General features: G+C 45.7%; 1 protein-coding gene across 1 annotated transcript in view; it reads left to right on the top strand.

Moving 5' to 3' along the window:
• The window catches only part of CACNA1H (calcium voltage-gated channel subunit alpha1 H), a 143,735-nt gene that overhangs the window by 46,787 nt on the left and 79,393 nt on the right, over positions 1-17,555 (top strand). The window contains exons 6-8 of the mRNA XM_054993682.1: positions 284-376; positions 2,307-3,093; positions 8,285-8,706. Of these exons, the coding sequence (XP_054849657.1) occupies positions 284-376; positions 2,307-3,093; positions 8,285-8,706 (1,302 nt within the window). The remainder of the gene's footprint in view (positions 1-283; positions 377-2,306; positions 3,094-8,284; positions 8,707-17,555) is intronic.

Genomic DNA, 17,555 nt, shown 5'->3' with positions numbered 1-17,555 from the left:
CGGAGGGCAATCTAAACTCCCCTCTGTCTGGAGATTAGGGGGCGGGGCCACCGGCCATGTGACCATTTTCAAGAGGTGCTGGAACTCCGTTCCCCTGCGTTCCTGTTGAAAAAAAGCCCTGCTGACTTTGATGGAACCGGGTGAGACTCAGTAGAAGGGAACTTCTCATGTTCAAGATATCTAGTTGGGGGGAAAAAACCTACTGGGCCCTTTATAAATATTCCCCCTTCCCAGAAGTAACTTTTTTCCTCTTTCTCTCTTTCCCCTTCTCTTTTCTCTACAGGTTATCACCCTGGAAGGATGGGTTGACATCATGTACTATGTCATGGATGCGCACTCTTTTTACAATTTTATATATTTTATACTCCTTATAATAGTAAGTATTACTATTCTCCAGATTAGAGTCCTGCCCTCTTAACCACTACACCAAACTGGCTCTTAAAGTCCTTTCCTCCATTTTTAGTTCCTCCCAGTCCCATAAATGTCTCCGCCCCACTTTGACAGAGGTGCATTTCAGAAGAACTGACCTCTGCTTGCCTCTGTGGCCGACATTCACATTTCTCTCCTCAACTAGACACCTCAGATTGACCCTTTCACTGGAAACGGTCTGACCCAGTGAAGATCCATCTCTGCTCCTCATAAGAGGCCCTGGATCTCCTGGGCAGTGGTGGGAATATAACCTTTCCAGGATACAACATCCCACACACATAGTCATGGATATTGTTCTCAATGCTTTAGGACCAGAAAGCCTTCCCAGGGTATTATGGGTATTTGAGTTGGTTTCTTGAGCATGTGCAACTCTTGCTGGAAGACCTCCCTTGCCCTCACAAATAGAGCATGGAGCATGGGAGCTGCTAGCACACTGAGGCATTCACAAGACTGGTTCAACACATTGGAGTCTATTGGAAAAGTCCATTTCTGTTGACTTGAGGATATCAAATAACTATAATACAAACACTGTATTGCTGGGGCATGAGTGTTATGACTATAATTTATCATGGGACAGGAGGCAAGGAAAAGCAGAGTCCAAAGAGATAAGTACAATAACAGAGTGCAGAATTTATGATTGTCAACTAGGATCATGTTTGTAGAAGGCCTAGGGTGCATATGATATCATGTGTACATGTGTATCCTCGACATTGTGGCTTGAAAAAAGTTTGACTGTGTCATCAGCGTCTCAGAAAAGCTAGAATATGAGTGAATACTAAGTGCTTTTGGGCTCTCCCAAGTATACCCAGCAGAGAGTCTCGGTCCACAGCATTGAAAACCAATAATACAATGATTTCTCCAAAGACTTGTTGGAATTGTCATCCAAATGAAAGCCGTAAATCTCCTGTCGAGGTCTGGTACCTCCTAAACTACTTTGTGTTTCCCGACTCCAGGGTAACTCTGATAATCCTAGATGTCATAAGAGTTCATATCTGACATGAATGAATTACGAATCTTGGATGGTTGGAGGCAGAGAAGAGAAATGAAGGAAATCAGTTGTTCTTCCCATAGTTGGTATTCAAACCCTACTGGGGCCTTATAGACTAATTTATTTCAATAGGACCTCTTTTGAGTCACAGCTTACTTTCCCAGATATGTGGAGCAATATCTCCATATATACTTCTACATATCTGAGGGGGTGAGATCTAACACAACAGTTCATATTGCAATAAATATTGGTCTCTAAGGTACCAGCGGACTTCTGTTTTTGTTTTGCTACAACAGACTAACACAGCTACCCCTTTGCAGAACCCGGTTTGCCTTATGTATGGCCATGTCCTTGGAGAAGTTAGGGTACTTTTAGTAGCCCTGTGCTTGTTTTGGTGTAGAAGGCCTGATGCTTTTACCGGCCCCTGATTCTCTTTACTGCATTGCCACATGGGCCATCTGTGCCAGTATTAAAGAAAGCGTCTTAGTAGGGTAGCAGAAATGGAGAGGTCAAGTTTATTTGCTGCTGTAGCACAGTGGTTAAGTATTTGGAATGCAAACCAGCACTCTGCTGGTTCAAATCCCTCTACTGCTATGAGTTCAGCAGGTGGCCTTGGGTAAGCTACTCCTCTCAGCCTCAGCTGTATTGTGGGAATAATTACACTGACCATGTTCACCGCTCTGAGTGGGGCATTAATATGTCTAGAAGAGAAGTATATAAGCATGCTGTCGTTGTTGTTATTATTTCTAATTTTAAGGGAGATTTGTTTTGCTTCTCCCCATATCGTGTCTATTTTCTGATTTGGAAGATCTTGAAAATAACATGCCTCTTTGACACATGCACACAGCTCTGGGTTATGTCTCACCTGTTTCCTTTTTGGCTTCCCCAGGTTGGTTCTTTCTTCATGATTAACTTGTGCCTGGTTGTGATAGCAACACAGTTTTCTGAAACAAAACAGCGGGAGAATCAGCTCATGCAAGAGCAGCGGGCCCGCTACCTCTCAAACGACAGCACAATCGCCAGCTTCTCTGAGCCGGGGAGCTGCTACGAGGAACTCCTTAAGTACATTTGCCACATTTTCAGGAAAGTCAAACGGCGGACTTTGCGCCTCTATAACAACTGGCAGAGCAAGCGGCGGAAAAAGGTGAACCCCAACAGCGGTGCCAATGGACAAGGCCACCGAAGCAAAAAGCGCATCACTTCCATCCACCACCTAATCCACCATCACCACCACCACCACCATCACCACTACCACATCAGCAACGGAAGCCCCCAAGGTCTGCGCTCAAATCCTGAGATCTGCGACCTGGAGTTGAAAGTCATGAAACCCGGAAGCCAACTCATGCTTCCGCCATCATCCCCCAACCTCCGGAGCTCCCCAGCTCCAGACTCGGAGTCTGTCCACAGCATTTACCATGCAGACTGCCACGTGGAAGGGGCCCAGATGAAATGCAAGTCTTCCAACGTCTCGGCAAGCATCAAGCTCACCAACCGCAGCAACATGAACTACCCAACCATCTTGCCTTCTCCCGCTAGTAAGGTTGGGGTTGCGCCAGTGTCGAAAGGGAAGAAAAATGGCAGTGGTGGCAGTGACACTCCTGTGGCCATGGTCAATAGCCCAGTGCACTTGAACGTGGATTCTTATGGAAAGCTCCATCACTTGGTTGGAGAACATGGTAAGAAGCTGATTAATCTAACTCCATGGGCTCTGTAGACAAAAGAAAACGACAGAAAGTGGTTTAATAGAAATTACAGAGGGAAAGTCTAGTATATATATGGGCAATAAGTTGTGAATTCTCCTTTCCCATAGTATATGGACAGAGTATGGCCCGCTGGCTGTGATGTTCAAATTTGGAAGCCTATGTCTAAGTTTCAGGTGAATGGAGCTGCTGTACCTGGTTCTCAGTTGCTTGTCTGCAAAATGGGCACATTTTGTGTATATTTTGTCATTGTACTTTTTCTGTCCCAAGACATAGAGGACATGAATTATCCCTCTTGTCAAGATATCCAGCATTGTCTTATACATCCTTTGACCTATTGTGAGGTCTGAGTAAACTGCAAGTTGAGCAGATTTGCATCTCTGATTTTACATTTTATATATGTAACATAATATATTCTGCAAATGAGATGGTTTTGCATGATTTATTCTAATTCAGCTACTCATGGGGAGGGGCAAAGTGCTATTCTGGGCACTGTCCCGCCTCCAGTGACAGGAAATCATGTTCAATCTCTCTTCTGTGGCTTCTGAGATTTCTTCAAGCTATGCATGTTTTCTCAGCCGTAAGGAGTGGAGAAACACCGGGTAGGGTTCAGTGTGAATAATCTGTTGGAGAAGGGAGTCCAAGATGGGTAGGAGTTTCTAAAAACAGAGTTGCTAATCTTAAAATTGCAAACTTTACCAATGACAAAGGAAAATGGGAGATGTCTAAAGAATCCATTGTGGCTTCATCAGAAGCTAGGTGATATGTTTGGGAAAGGGTGGGGGGGATTCATATAGGAAATGGAAGAAGGGGGGGTCTCTAGGGACAACTGCAGACAAGTAGCCCAGATTTGTAGAGATACTGTCTCATGTAAAACTAAAGCGCAGAATGATCTGAAGCTAGCTAGGGAAGCTCAAAACAACAAAAGGAGCATTTTTCTGGTGTGTTCAGAAGAAGGGGAAGACAGTCGGAAGCCTGGTTGATCCATGAGGTAGGTGATATATTTAATGGAATTTATTCAATTAGGTGGAATTGTTCAAATGCTATTTCGCCTCAGTTGTCCTCTCCTCCCAAAAGGTCTTGTGAACAACCACGTAAATGTAACGTGAATGGAGGGGGACAAGAGTGAAGCTCATAATTTAGGAGGACTTGCTGAGACTACCTAGCTACCTTTAAATGAATTCAGATGGACCAAATGAGTGGCATCCTAGGATACTAAAGAACCTTGTTAATGTACTGTTGGGGCTTCTGACTATATTTTTTGAGAAATCCTGAAGACTGGTGAGTTGCCATGAGACTTGGGAGAGGACAATGTTGCCTTGGTCTTCAAAAAGAGGGGGATGAAGAGTCCAGGAAACTCCAGACCAGTCAGTCTCACTTCTATACCAGGGAAAATACTAGGATTATAAAGCAGCAACTCTGTAAGCCTCTCGATAAAACAACAAGCAGACTCCAGCATGGACTGGTCAATAATAAATCCAACCAAACTAATCCAATTAACCCAAAGTAATCATGTTTGTTTTCATGCTGTACATTGCCTCAGTTTCGGGAAGGCCTTGGATGTTACAGGTGTGCACTGAAGACATTTCCATTTCAGTTTCGGATCTGGGGCTTCCAAACAAACTGCACTGGTTTTGCACCTAATGGCACCAAAATTACACAGACACACAGTCCTTCCTCCAAATCATCGACCCACTGAATTTGAGCGCGCACACAACAGCGGGGTTTGGCATTTATGAACCTCAAAGAACGCTTGGGGGAAGGCATCAAGGCGAGTATTGGGCGGATGCACACCCCCCCCCCCACACTGTTCTTTCCAGCAAGTAGGGGTGGGGAAATAAAGCTTTATTCGTGGTTAACCAAAAACCACAAATTCATTACCAACCATTAGTTCCAAAAGCCCTTTGAACCAGTGAGTTTCTCCTCAAGTACAAAATACACGCAACAATGGACCTCGAAGAAGGCAAGTGTTGGTGGATGCACTCTGCACACAGTGGCGGAAAACTGCCTGGCAAAGCAGCAAAAAAAAATTAAAATCCTGCTTTTATGATAGTGCCAATAAATTGCCTTTGAGTCCTGCTGTTGCCTGTTGATGCCATGTTTCCCTGCACTTTGTAGTTGCTTCCCACAATGAAGGGCAAATTCTTCCTTTCAATGCTCAGGACTCGGAGGAACCTCCCACCCGAGTCAATGCGGGTGGATCTGGCTCAGCTCCATTCTCAGCTCAGGTTGTTGAACTTGGGAACTGAAAAGACCAGAAAAAATATTGTAGAGCTCTTCCCAGGTTTCAAAAGTGCTCCCAATAAAGGTCTTCATCTCAGCATCAGATTTCTTGTCACAGTGGACTTGAAGTTACAGTGGACAGACCAGCTGAAACTGTGACTGACACTGCACTCAATGCGCTCTGTCTCTGAGCACCTGTTGTTCTTTCAAAGTTACTGTGTTTTTCACCCGAGTAGACCATGCAGACTCTAAGGATGCCAGGCACCTCTCAAGAGACCTCACAGCATGAATAAAAATTCTTTATTGATAAGATGCCAGTGTCATACACTTATGCCATCTTTGCTAGGACTGGAGACTACAGACAAGTATCGTGCAGAGATAGGTTCCCCAAAGCTACTTCTAATTCCCCCACCCCCTTTCTCCTAACAATCCTCTAACTCTGCATTCAGGAAAACAGGCTGTGTGATTCATGGACTGCTCAAGGTCAAGCAGGGTCCCAGGCTTGGGAGAGATTACAGCAGGAACAAACACCTTCCATGTCCAGTTTCCCACCCCGGGTTCAAATAACAGAAACACTCGGATGAACAGCATCAGCTTCAATTGCAGGGGGATATTGAATATGACAGGTGATCCTGAGCATCTGACACAGACCACGTTACCCTGATCCTTTGCATTTAGCGTCCGATCTATCTTGATACTGAGACATCATGTTTCACGCCATACCAAAAACATTATAGAGCACTAGCAGAGACATTTTGGGGGGTGCTGCTGTGCCATCAACACAGGACTCAGTGTTTTGTTTCACTCATAGACTTTATGCCACTGATTCCTCTCCTTCCTATAAGTCCATTCCAGTGAGATTGGGAGAGGGGGTGGGGGTGGGGGCCTTTTGGTTCTGTTAATGGGCCGTTGAGGGAATGAGAGGTGATGTTCTTTTCTTTACTAATAAAGATGGGAGACCGAGCCGGTAGCTCAGTCTCCATTTTCTGACTAAAACCCAGAGTTGAAAGAGAAGAAGTTGCTGAAGCCGAAGCCACAATCTCAAAACCAAAAAATGACGGGAGCCCAGTTTTTAGCCAGACTGGACCACATGGAATACTGATCTGCAAGACTTCGGTGTCCACAGGGAACTGTGCATAGTGCACAGCCCTGCTATCTCTGCTCGTTTAACACGGGGTTAACAGTCTTAACCAGAGCCCAGAAAAGACAAAGATTTTTCCTGGCAAGATGAAGCATGTCCTAGTGCTCATTGACCCATTATCTTAGGCTGACTTCTGCAGTCACAATTGACTAGTTGCAGTGGCACCCAAGTGAAGGACAGCAGCAGAAAGGCGCTGAATGCTTGGCGCCGAGCGGCTCTCCTTTAAGAATTATTATTTCCAATTTTTACACTAATCTGCATAATATGAGCCTTTGTGGCAGCCAGGGATTTGAAAGCTGGAGGAGACCCCTCCTTCCTCAAACTCATGCGCGCGGGTAAATAAGTCGCACTAGTGTTGTGAGAATGGAGGGGAGGAGGGGGGAGAGTGATGTGGGCTGTTTTGGGGACCCTCTGGGGAGAAAGGTGGGATATGGATGAAGTAAATAAACAAATCGAATAGACACCAGAGTAGGGCTGCCAACTCTGCATTAGTAATTCCTGGAGATTTAGGGGGTGGAACCTGGGGAGGATGGGGTTTGAGTATGAGCCTCAGCAGGATGTAGTGCCCTGGAGTCCACCCTCCAGGTCAGCCATTTTCTTTGAGGGCAGGGGGGCTGGTCTCTGCAGTCCAGAGATTGGTTGTGGTTCCAGAAGATCACCAGGCTCCAGTTAGTGGTTGGCAATTCTGTGCCAGAGGGATGGGGCCCAGCAGGTACGATGTGATTGTTCAGCCAGGATTTCTCTGTTAGTCAGTAGTCTGTTAGTTATATAGCCATGATCTCTCTCCATTTGCAATGATTCTGCCATTTTTTTAAAAAAATCCTATTTTTCCCCCCCATGAGCTGCTGTTTGTTGGATTTAATTTGGCTTTTTATTCAGGGCTAGTTTCTTATTGTATGTATTACTGAATTGCTTTATTGCAGTTTAAATATATTTTATCGCTGATGAGAAATAGAGGCAGATCCATTAAGTAAATAAACCCACCTTGCATGTATTTTTAGGCCATCTGACCACCATAGAGTTGCCAACCTCCAGGTGGGGCCTGGATATCTCCCAGAATTTCAGTAGCCACCAGATGGCAGGGACTGGTTCCCCTGGGGACAGTGGCTGCTTCGGTGGGTGGCATCTATGGCATTGTACCCCATGTAGGTCCCTCTGCTCCCTGGGCCTCACCCTCCCCAGGCTCCACCCCCAAATCTCCAGGACATTTCCAAGGCAGAGTTGGCAACCCTAGTCTACCATGGCTCTTTCCTAGCCCTTCAGACAGAGATCTTTTAAACAAAACTACTAGGTAGCTTCTGCATCATTTGATAATGCCATGTCAAATTGCTTTTCCTTTGTCATAGCATCGTGTCCGCTCCGTATTCTGATTTCTGTTTATTTGTATTCAAATTTCTGAAATCGATACCCTGTTGCACTGTTATTGAACATCCGAGTCATTGATCATATTGACTGACACTGTGTAATCTGCCTTGAGTCTCAGTGAGAAAGATGGTCTGTACATAACATTAATAAATAATAAATAAATAGCCTTTGTTTATTTAATGTAATTATTTATATCCTGCTTTTCTACGGAGTGGTGATCGCTTACAACATTCTCCTCTCCTCCATTTTATTCTCACAATGACCCTGAGAAATGGGTTAGGCTGAGTGTGTGTGTGTGTGTGTGTGTGTGTGTGGCTGGCCCAAGATCCCTGTGTGAGCTTCCATGGCAGAGTGGGGATTCGAATCTGAGTCTCCCAGATCCTTGCTCAATGTGCTAACCACTAAATAAATGTCATAAATAATTTCTTTGCATTGTAGGTCTTTGCCGGACATCCAGCAGGCTCTCTGGCTTGAACGTGCCGTGCCCCTTACCCAGCCCTCAAGCCAGCATGCTGAACTGTGAGCTCCAGAACTGCCCTTATTGTGCCAGCATCTTGGAGGACCCCGAGTTCGAGTTCAGCGAGTCGGACAGCTACGAGTCTGATGATGACAACACAGGGGTTTACGAGTTCACCCAGGATGTGAAGCACGGGGACCAGAGAGACCAAATCCAGCAGCAGAGGAACAAGAAGAAGAAAAAGAAGAAGAAGAAACCAAAGGAGAGGAACAGAGTCTCCCGGCTTTGGAAGGCCTTTGGCAACAAGTTGAAGAGGATTGTGGAGAGCAAGTACTTCAACCGCGGGATCATGATTGCCATCTTAATCAACACGTTGAGCATGGGCATCGAGTATCATGAGCAGGTAGGTGGCCCCTATTGAATCGATGGGTTTTCTGCAAGAACGGGATGAAACACCTTGTCGAACTTCACCTGGAGAACTTCTTGCTTGAAAGTCTCCTTCTTGGGCGGTTACATAACAGAACTGGGACCGATTACCTTGCTGGCTTCTTCTTCCTAACTGGATCTTGGCAGGTTATCTAAATAACATCAGCCTGGGGGGTGAGGATCAAAATGCAAGTCCCCATTTTTCAGCATCTTGTCTCCCCCAGTGGCCAGTCAGGTACCCCAGAAGGCTCATTAGCAAAGACAAGGATCCTGTCTCTTGTTTCTGCTTGCGCTCCTCTCGGTCCCCTGCTGTTAAAGCGTGTTCCTCTGAAAATTCCATTGATGCAAGACCAGTGTCTTTCAAGGAGCCAAAAGGTGCTTGTTGGCACCCAGGGAACCTGCTCCGCAGCAGAGCACCAGTTCCGTAGTGCTGGAAGAGTGGAAGAGTGGAAATGAGGTGCAGGATCCAAGTTAAGATCTGTTAATGCCTCCCAGCAACTTCCAGTGGTCCAGGAACTGGTATCCAGATAGAATGAAATACACTTCCTGGCCAGGACTGAACACTTTCTGGGGCCAGTCCAAAAGAAGTCAACGCTGCAAACCTGCAAGTCTGGTCTGTGTTAGAAGGTGGCAGGGGTTTTTTTCAGCTGGAACGCGGTGGTACAGAGTTCTAGAACCTCTTGAAAATGGTCACATGACTGGTGGCCCCGCCCCCTGATCTCCAGACAGTTTAGATTGCCCTCCGCACTAAACTTCCCTCTGTCTGGAGATCAGGGGGCGGGGCCACCAACCATGTGACCATTTTCTCCAAGGGCAACCCATAGAGTTCTACCACCTCTTTCCCCAGATGAGAAAGGCTGGTCAAGGATGTCTTGATCAGGATGTCCCAACCATTGAAAGAGAGTCCTCAAACCAACGTGTTGGTTTAAGAATACCCTGGCATGTCTGTCTTTCCTGTAGTGGCTTGGAAGCTTTGCAGAAAACCTAGTGGGAGGCAAGAAAAAATATGGATATCTAGAAGAAAACTGTGGATCTTTCTAAGAGGAGTGGCCACAGCTTAGTATGTAGCATGCAGATCTCCAGTTTTGTCTCTGGCATCTCCAGTTAAAATAGGCTCTCAGGTTGCAGGTACGAGGGACAGGCCACTCCCTACCTGAGCCCCAGAAGAGCCACAGCCAGTCAAAGAGTTCCGACCTCAGTGGACCAAGGGTCTGACGCGTTGTAAGGCAACTTCATATGCTTGTGAAGGAGCTTAGCTTGGAAGCAGAGCACCTGCTTTGTATGAAGAAATTTCATGTTCAGTCTCAGGTGCCTCTAGTTAATGCCCTTCTCTGCCTAAGACACCTATGCTAAATACATTATATATTATATTATCTATTTAGTAAGATGATATATCCTGCCTTTCTCCTCAAGGGGGACTCAAAGCAGCAAACATTCTTCTCCTCTCTTCTGTTTATCCTCACGACAGCTCTGTGAGGTAGGTGAGACTGAGTGGTGCGTGACTGCCCGAAGGTCCTCCTACAAGCTCCCATAGCAAAGTGAGGATTGCAACTTGGGTCTCCCAGATCCATTTCTGACACTCTGACCACTACAGAAGACTCTCAGACGGACACTACCTTCATGTGTTCATCTGGATAGACTTGATACGGAACAGTTAATATAGCATTCCCAGAAAATTAGGACATATACCAAGTATTGAACAATCGTCAGGTTCCATTGAGGGGGCATCAGAGCCTGGCCGGGGGGGGGGGAGGGTGTCACCCTCCAGGTTGGCCTGCTCATCCAGGCTGGCTGCTGGGTATACCTCATAAATGAGGAGGGGAGAGGGTTACAGCACCCTCGCATCCTCTCTCCCCTCTGGGTAGCCTGCTGCCACTCGCTCTCACCAATGGGCTATTCAGTATTTTTCCTCCCCAGCAGTCTTGGACAGCCTTTTATAGGGCCATCCTGAGGGGATCCCTGCCCCTCCCCCAGGCTTTAGCCTGTCTCTGGCCTAGTTCCCCCTCCCCCAGGCTGGTTGAGGGGGTAGAAGATCCATCCTAGGGCTTCCAGGGGTTCTCCCTGCACCCTGCCCTCTTCCGGACCTTATAGGGTAGCTCTACAGGGCAAGGCTGGCCGGGACTCTCCAGCCAGCACCGTGGGTGCACTGTTGCACCTGTACCCTTTCCAGTGGTTGCACCGCAACACTCCCAGGGGCATCCTGCAGGGTGCGCTGCCTCCACTGCCCCTGGGAAGGGTGGTTGCTAGGCTCATCGGTGGCGGGGAAGCTCATTGGGCAGCTGAGGCACGCCCATGGCTTTTGAGGCCTTGCTCACCAGCCAGTTCTTCTACTGCTGGTTCCAGCCATGGCCCTGGCTGGACAGTGACACAGGGACAGCCCTCCAAGCCCTGCCTGCTGCTTGGCTCTGCCACCACCTGCTCCCAAGGTGGCCCCAGCTCAGCAGCATCCACTCCTGGCCTCAGCCTCCATGCGGGAGCTCACATGGGCTCAGGTACGTCCAGTGCAGCAGGTCCTGTGACACATGATGAACTACCCCGTGCAGCTAAAATACTCTCCACACCCTACTCCCAGACAACCTCTAAACTTGACTGTAAAACAAATCCTGATTTCCCTGTCATCAGAAGCTCCCTCTTGTTTAGAGAGGGGAGAAAAATCATACTGTTTGCACTAATGCTAAGAACAGCATGGTGTCAAGAAACTTTTCTGAAAGGCGAGGACACTGCGTCCCTCTTGCCTGGCTGGAATGAAAGATAGCTGGATAAAAGGAAGATGAGTCATCAGAAGAGCTGACAGGTTGGGTCACTGGATGGGAAGAGCTGCTCTGTTGCTTAGATTTTTATCTTTCCCCTTTCTTGGAAAAACAGATCTGGGGATTTGACAAATTCATGCCCTCAAATTCTGTGTGTGCTTTCTCTGCCTCCCCACCCTCTTCAGGTAATATTACAAGAAATAAATTATTCACACAGTGTACCTTCTGCCTTTAGCACCAGAAGCAGAACCGATTTGTAGGTCTGGCTCCTCAAAACCCTTGAGGAGGGTGTGTGATTTTCACTGAAAAGTGCACAGAATCTTGTCAGATCTTTGTAAGAGTCCAGAGGTTGTACTCTACAGAGTCTTTCTGCAAACACCAGCACTTTTCCTGCACAGAGAGGTAAGGTTTCCTCTCACACAAGATGCTCAAAATGCACCTTGTGCAGCTTTTCACAGAACAGATCCATTCACCTTTCTTTTCTGTGGAATTGTTTTATCCATTCGTTGCAACTCTTGTAACCTCATTTTGACCCTATTGCTGTCCCTTTTTCCTTCTTAAATTTGTCCCATGGGTTGTCTCAACCAAACAGGGATCATTCAGTGAACATGATGACATCATTACATGATGAGCCAATCAGAACTGGCTACTTGGTGACATCAACAAGAAGTAGTTTATGAGAGAGGGCAAATGTAAACCATCAAGAAAAAGTTTTTGCAGGCATTGTTGAATAATTTGTCAGAAGAGGGAGGCACTTTTCAACCCTGTCAGTGGCTTTCTCAAAACGCAGCAGCTGGTTTTGACTCTTGCCAAATTCTGATTGTTACCTTTAGCATTTTGTTGAGAAGCACGTTTTCAGAGTTAGGGGAGTTTTGAGAGTCTAGATTGCTGCAAGATTATCTTCTGTTGTTCAAAGCTGAGAGCAAGAAAACATGGTCGCTTTGAGGCCTTTGCCACCACAGCTTTATCTCCAAGCTACAAACAGAGAGCAGGTCCCACAGATATCCCTGTATGTGCTAGACCGTGTAAACCTCAGTTCATCTTGCAAACCAAGCTGGTTAAAAAATATCTGAGCTGTTTGAGCCAGGTTTCCTTCTAAGCGCTTCTTGCAAAAACAGATGGAGATCAGAAAGTGGTCCTCCGGGGTTTTGCCTGGGGCTGATGCTTGAGAGTTAAAACACAAGGAAACACAGCCTGTCTCCCTGATCCTGTTTGCCAGGGATGCTCTGGGCTACTTTTAGCAGAGCCTGAGATACAGAGGTGCTCTCAGATCTCCAGAAGGTAAAAAATGAGAGAGTAAAAGCAGTCTTTGCTCAAAAACTGAGGAGGCAGATGCTGAAGCGATGGCGCAAATCTTTTGACATTTGACAGCAGTGAGTGTCCAAAAGTTTGCACCTTGATCCAGATGCACTGTGAGATCTTGGAGTGGAAACTAGTGGGTCCAGTTTCCTACCTGGAGGACATTTTTCATCACTAATCTTCCACCATTGGATCAGGACCAATGAACAGGCCATGCTGCGATCAATGGTAATTTCCCCTCTGGCAGCAGTACTGCCATTAATTTTTGTTGTTATTTAAAGGCTGAGAGAAGCTCGTCCATGCTTTGACTAAGTGCATGGGGAGGGAGAGCAAGCATACTGGCCTCACCCCCCTGCTTTTGTGCAATCATGGAGGAAGTGACTGTGCACATGCTCCTTCCCCATTATCAACAAGGTTTGGAAGCAGCCTTGCTAATCATGGGGACAAAGCATACACCCAGGTACTTCCTCTAGGTATGAGCACCATTCTCACGAGCCAGTGGAGGCAGTGGGTGGAGCTGGTGCATTGGTGCCTACTCTCTTTGGTTCATATGTACAGGACTACTGAAGGACAATATATCCAATAGAGGACATTTTAAAGTGGGCATTGTGCTACAGACTGGTATTTAACATAATTCCCAAGTCTGAAAATGTTGAAAGCCACAGATTTGTCCCACAATCTCCAACTTCCCTCTCCCCTTCCCTTACTTTCCTCCACCGTATCACTCAGATACAGCGCGCAGCTGTAAAGATATGGCAGACTCCCATGAGACTGGTCCCATGGCTCAGCAGCAGAGCATCTGCTTTGCATGCAAAAGGTCCCAGGGTCAATTCCCATCATCTTCAGTTAAAAGGATTGTATTTTAGTTATCTGATATATCTCAAGACTAGGAGAGTTGTTGCCAGCTAGGGTAGACAAGACTGACCTTCATGGTCTGACTCAGTAGATTATAATGATTAAAGCTAATTCTGAACAATGATCTTGAAGTGTGCATTAAAAAATCTACACAATAGGGCCAAGTATGGATAAAGTATGTTTTTCTTACAAGATTGGGGAGGCCCCAGGTTTGCAGAAAAATATGAAAAGTAAAAACAAAAATACATTGGGTGTGAGTTAAAACCCTGTAATCATAGAAGCAGTGTCTGTTTCTTTATAAAAAATAATGTTGTGAGATCTCAGCGGCCATTTTGTCAGTTGCTAGGCAACCCCCAAACAACATTATTGAGCATTCCAAGCCTCAGTTAGTGTCAGAACAGGGAAAGACCCTTTAAAAGGGTTAAAAATGGGAAAGAGATGAGGTAATGCTTGAAGGGGAAGGAGCCAAAAAGGGAAAGCTGAAGTTAGGAGAAAGGAATATAAAAGATAGGTGGATACGTGGGGTGGGAGAGAAGGAAAGGGAGAGGCTGCAGGCCTGGCAGGGAGAAGGTAAAAAGCAAGAGGGACAACAGGAATGGGAAAATGAGATTCCCTGCATTGCAAGTCCTTGTGGGTTCCCTCACTTGTGTGTATATAGTGTAAGCGCACAGTGTCTGAAATCTGGATCAGTTTCATGTATTGCAGTAAGTTCTTTAGCGATGTGAAGGAACATTTGTTTCTTAAACTTCTCAATTTCTCCCAGTGGAAGAAATAGCACGAGTGATGGTAAAGCGGGGAAGACTGAACGTCGCTTTGTGTTCCTCCTGTTTTAGTTTCTGTGCTTGTTTGTTACTCACAAGGGAATCCCTTACAGTTATTCCTTTTTTAAAAAGCAAATGTAATATTTATGGTTGCCTCTCTCTCTCCATGGAAAACAAGAAGGAAAAGGAAATGGGACAAGACATTGCTGTCGGGAAACCACATCAAACAGTTTTGGGTGGGAGGGGCTCTTTTTAAAAGAAAAATGCTGTAATATGAAACCCAGACAGCTCTTGATTTCCCAGATAGTGTAAGTTCTCCACACACCCTTTGTATATGAGGCCTTTTTTGTCATCCTGAGTAGCCAAGTGCTTTTTGCTTGCACACCTCCAGATCTTTTTCAGCACCACACGTGCCACGTACAGTGCAAACTGCTTATACAGAAGTAAACAGCCAGAAGGGACATGGTGATACTGAAAATATCATTCCTGACACTCCTGGGCATTTAGCAACCCGTTTCACCCGCTTCTTAATTGGGATCAGAACAGTATCTTGCCTTGGGCTTTTGTGGGCGTACATTTCTCTCCCAACCTTAGTAAAAGAGGTTAAAATTAGGGATGCACCACATTTTTACATTGTTCCAGTTTCATGCCATAAACTGCCTTTTCCTAGAGACATGCTTGAGCCAGTGAGACATTTATTCCCATTTTGCAACTCTTTTCTGGCTCCTTTTAAACTTCAAAGTTGAGGGTGCAATAAAGGCCCGGAAGGGAGGCAGACAGAGTCGCCCTGCAACGGATGCCACTGGCAGTCCTTCTGCTTCCTCCCATGTCAGCATTGACTTCCATAAATAAGATCATGTAGACATCAAGAGCCAATTGGATGCTCTTTAGCAAATGGACTGATGGTGTGAAAATGGAAGCTGTGGCAACCAATGAATTAACACCCTTTCAAGAGGCTAAAAGGTGCCCTCAGATAATCAGATAGCCTAGTTTAGTTCATTATATTTATCATCTGCTTCTTCATTATTTATTAATTTACTTCATTTATACCACACTTCTCAGTAGCTTTGAACATCATTCTCCTTTACTCCATGTTATTCTCACACCACTCTTAACAGGTTAGGCTGTGCGTGTGTGTGTGTGGCCCAAAATCAAAATTCCATGGCAGAGTGGGGATTCGAACCTAGATCTTGCAGATCCTCATCTGGTACTCTAATCATTACATCACAGAGGCTGATTCTAGGATTTTAGGGGTAATTTGATAAGGCTTCTTCAGAGGTGGCCCTTTTATCCTGGAAGATTCTCTCTCTCTCTCTCTCTCTCTCTCTCTCTCTCTCTCTCTCTCTCTCTCTCTCTCTCTCTCTCTGGACAGACAGACAGACAGACAGACAGACAGACAGACAGACAGACAGACAGACAGACAGACAGACAGACAGACAGACAGACAGACAGACAGACAGACAGATAGATAGATAGATAGATAGATAGATAGATAGATAGATAGATAGATAGATAGATAGATAGATAGATAGATAGATAGATAGATTCTTCCCAGCAATACAGGTTTTCTGACTGCAAATAATATTCCCTGGGGCTCTGTCATTTGGAAAAGAAAATCCTGTGATGAAATAGTGGCATTCAGAATAATGGATCTACAGCTGTGGCTACCCGGAATTCTGCATTTATGGAGCCTTTGGGTGTCCTAATCCTGTGTGTAAAAAGTGCATTCTGAAGTGATTTATCTCCTTGTTGCCGTCCCAGGAGTATTTATACAATTTCTAACTTGCATTCTTAGACTAAGAGGAATTTCAAGGCCATGTACAAGAAAGACACAAAAATAAATTGCAAACAATCAATAGCAGCAATAAAACTATTGGTAATAAATGTAGAAGGCATAAAAAGCAGACATGATAAATTGATTAGACATAAAAACAAGTTAAAACAGCTTCTAAAGTACTAAAAATCAACAAAATCTTCACAAGAAAGAAGGTGATAGGATGAAGCAAAATTAATGGAGGAGAAACAAAAAATCAGCTAAAATAGCCTAAGTAAACAAATGTTTTCAGTGAATAGGTAAAAATCCACAGTCCGAATGCCAGGTCAGTCTCTGTGAAGGGGGAAGTCGGGAGGCAGGCACGACCATAGAAGAGGCCCTATTTCTGGTAGGCATCTAACATATATACATCAGAAAGTGTTTCTCTGGAAGATCTTAGCTAATGGCAGAAGTGTATGGGAACAGATAGTCATTTACGTATCCTAGTACTAGGCCCTTAAGGGCTTTAAAGGCACTAGCCAGCACCTTTAATGGCTGCCCTAAAGTAAATCTGTAGCCAGGGAATGTGTTCTCTGTCTTGAAAGTAAGCTCGCATGCTTGCTTGATCTTTTTGCACTAATAAAAGTCTTCAGACAGTCTTCAAGGGCTTGCTCCTGCTGGCTATGTTACAGTAGTCTAGTCTGAATGTTGTCACTGATTAGGGGTTCCCATCCTAGGTCTCTGTTGCCTTTTTCCCCAGCCTCTGCCAGTTCCTTGCCTAGACTGTTATGCTTGCTGGCTATGGGCAGCTATTTTGTCAGCCCTGCTCCTCTGTGACATCAGGGCATCTCAGCTAATCCCTGCCACCAGTTTCATCCCCTTCACCCCAGCCCTTGAGGGCAGATTCTGCAGCAATCTTTGAATTTCTGCCAGCCAATAGTAGCTGCTCAAATACTTTCCCCACCACCCATGAATCACCACGATGTCCTTGGAGCGCCTTATGCATTAACAGTTCTTCTCCTTGGGTTTTTTTCTTTCCCCTTCCTACACACGCTTTGGAGGTCAGTGACTGCTTGCTTGAAAGCATCCCAGAGGACAGTCATCTTCTGCATTTTTTCTCATAAGCAGGCACTGACCTTGCCTTCTTAGAAGGCCTGCTGCACACTGTGATCTGGTTGCTCCAACGCTCTCCAGAATCTGACATTATTGATGAGCTAGCCTGAACCGTTGAACCCATCGTGCGAGGTTTCTGCTCGGCTCTGTCCTCCTTGTGCCATCCCATGAGCTGCAGAGCCGCAAAATGTCCATTTGCTGGCGAGAATCTCCATAAAAGTCTATTTGTCGGTATGAATAATGGTTTCGCCAAACAGATCTCCTCAACCCCTCGTGAATCATCCTGGCAGTAATA

The sequence above is a fragment of the Eublepharis macularius genome, chromosome 12 (genome assembly GCF_028583425.1).
Source record: "Eublepharis macularius isolate TG4126 chromosome 12, MPM_Emac_v1.0, whole genome shotgun sequence".
Lineage (NCBI taxonomy): Eukaryota > Metazoa > Chordata > Lepidosauria > Squamata > Eublepharidae > Eublepharis > Eublepharis macularius.
This window is presented reverse-complemented; position numbering and strand designations above follow the sequence as displayed.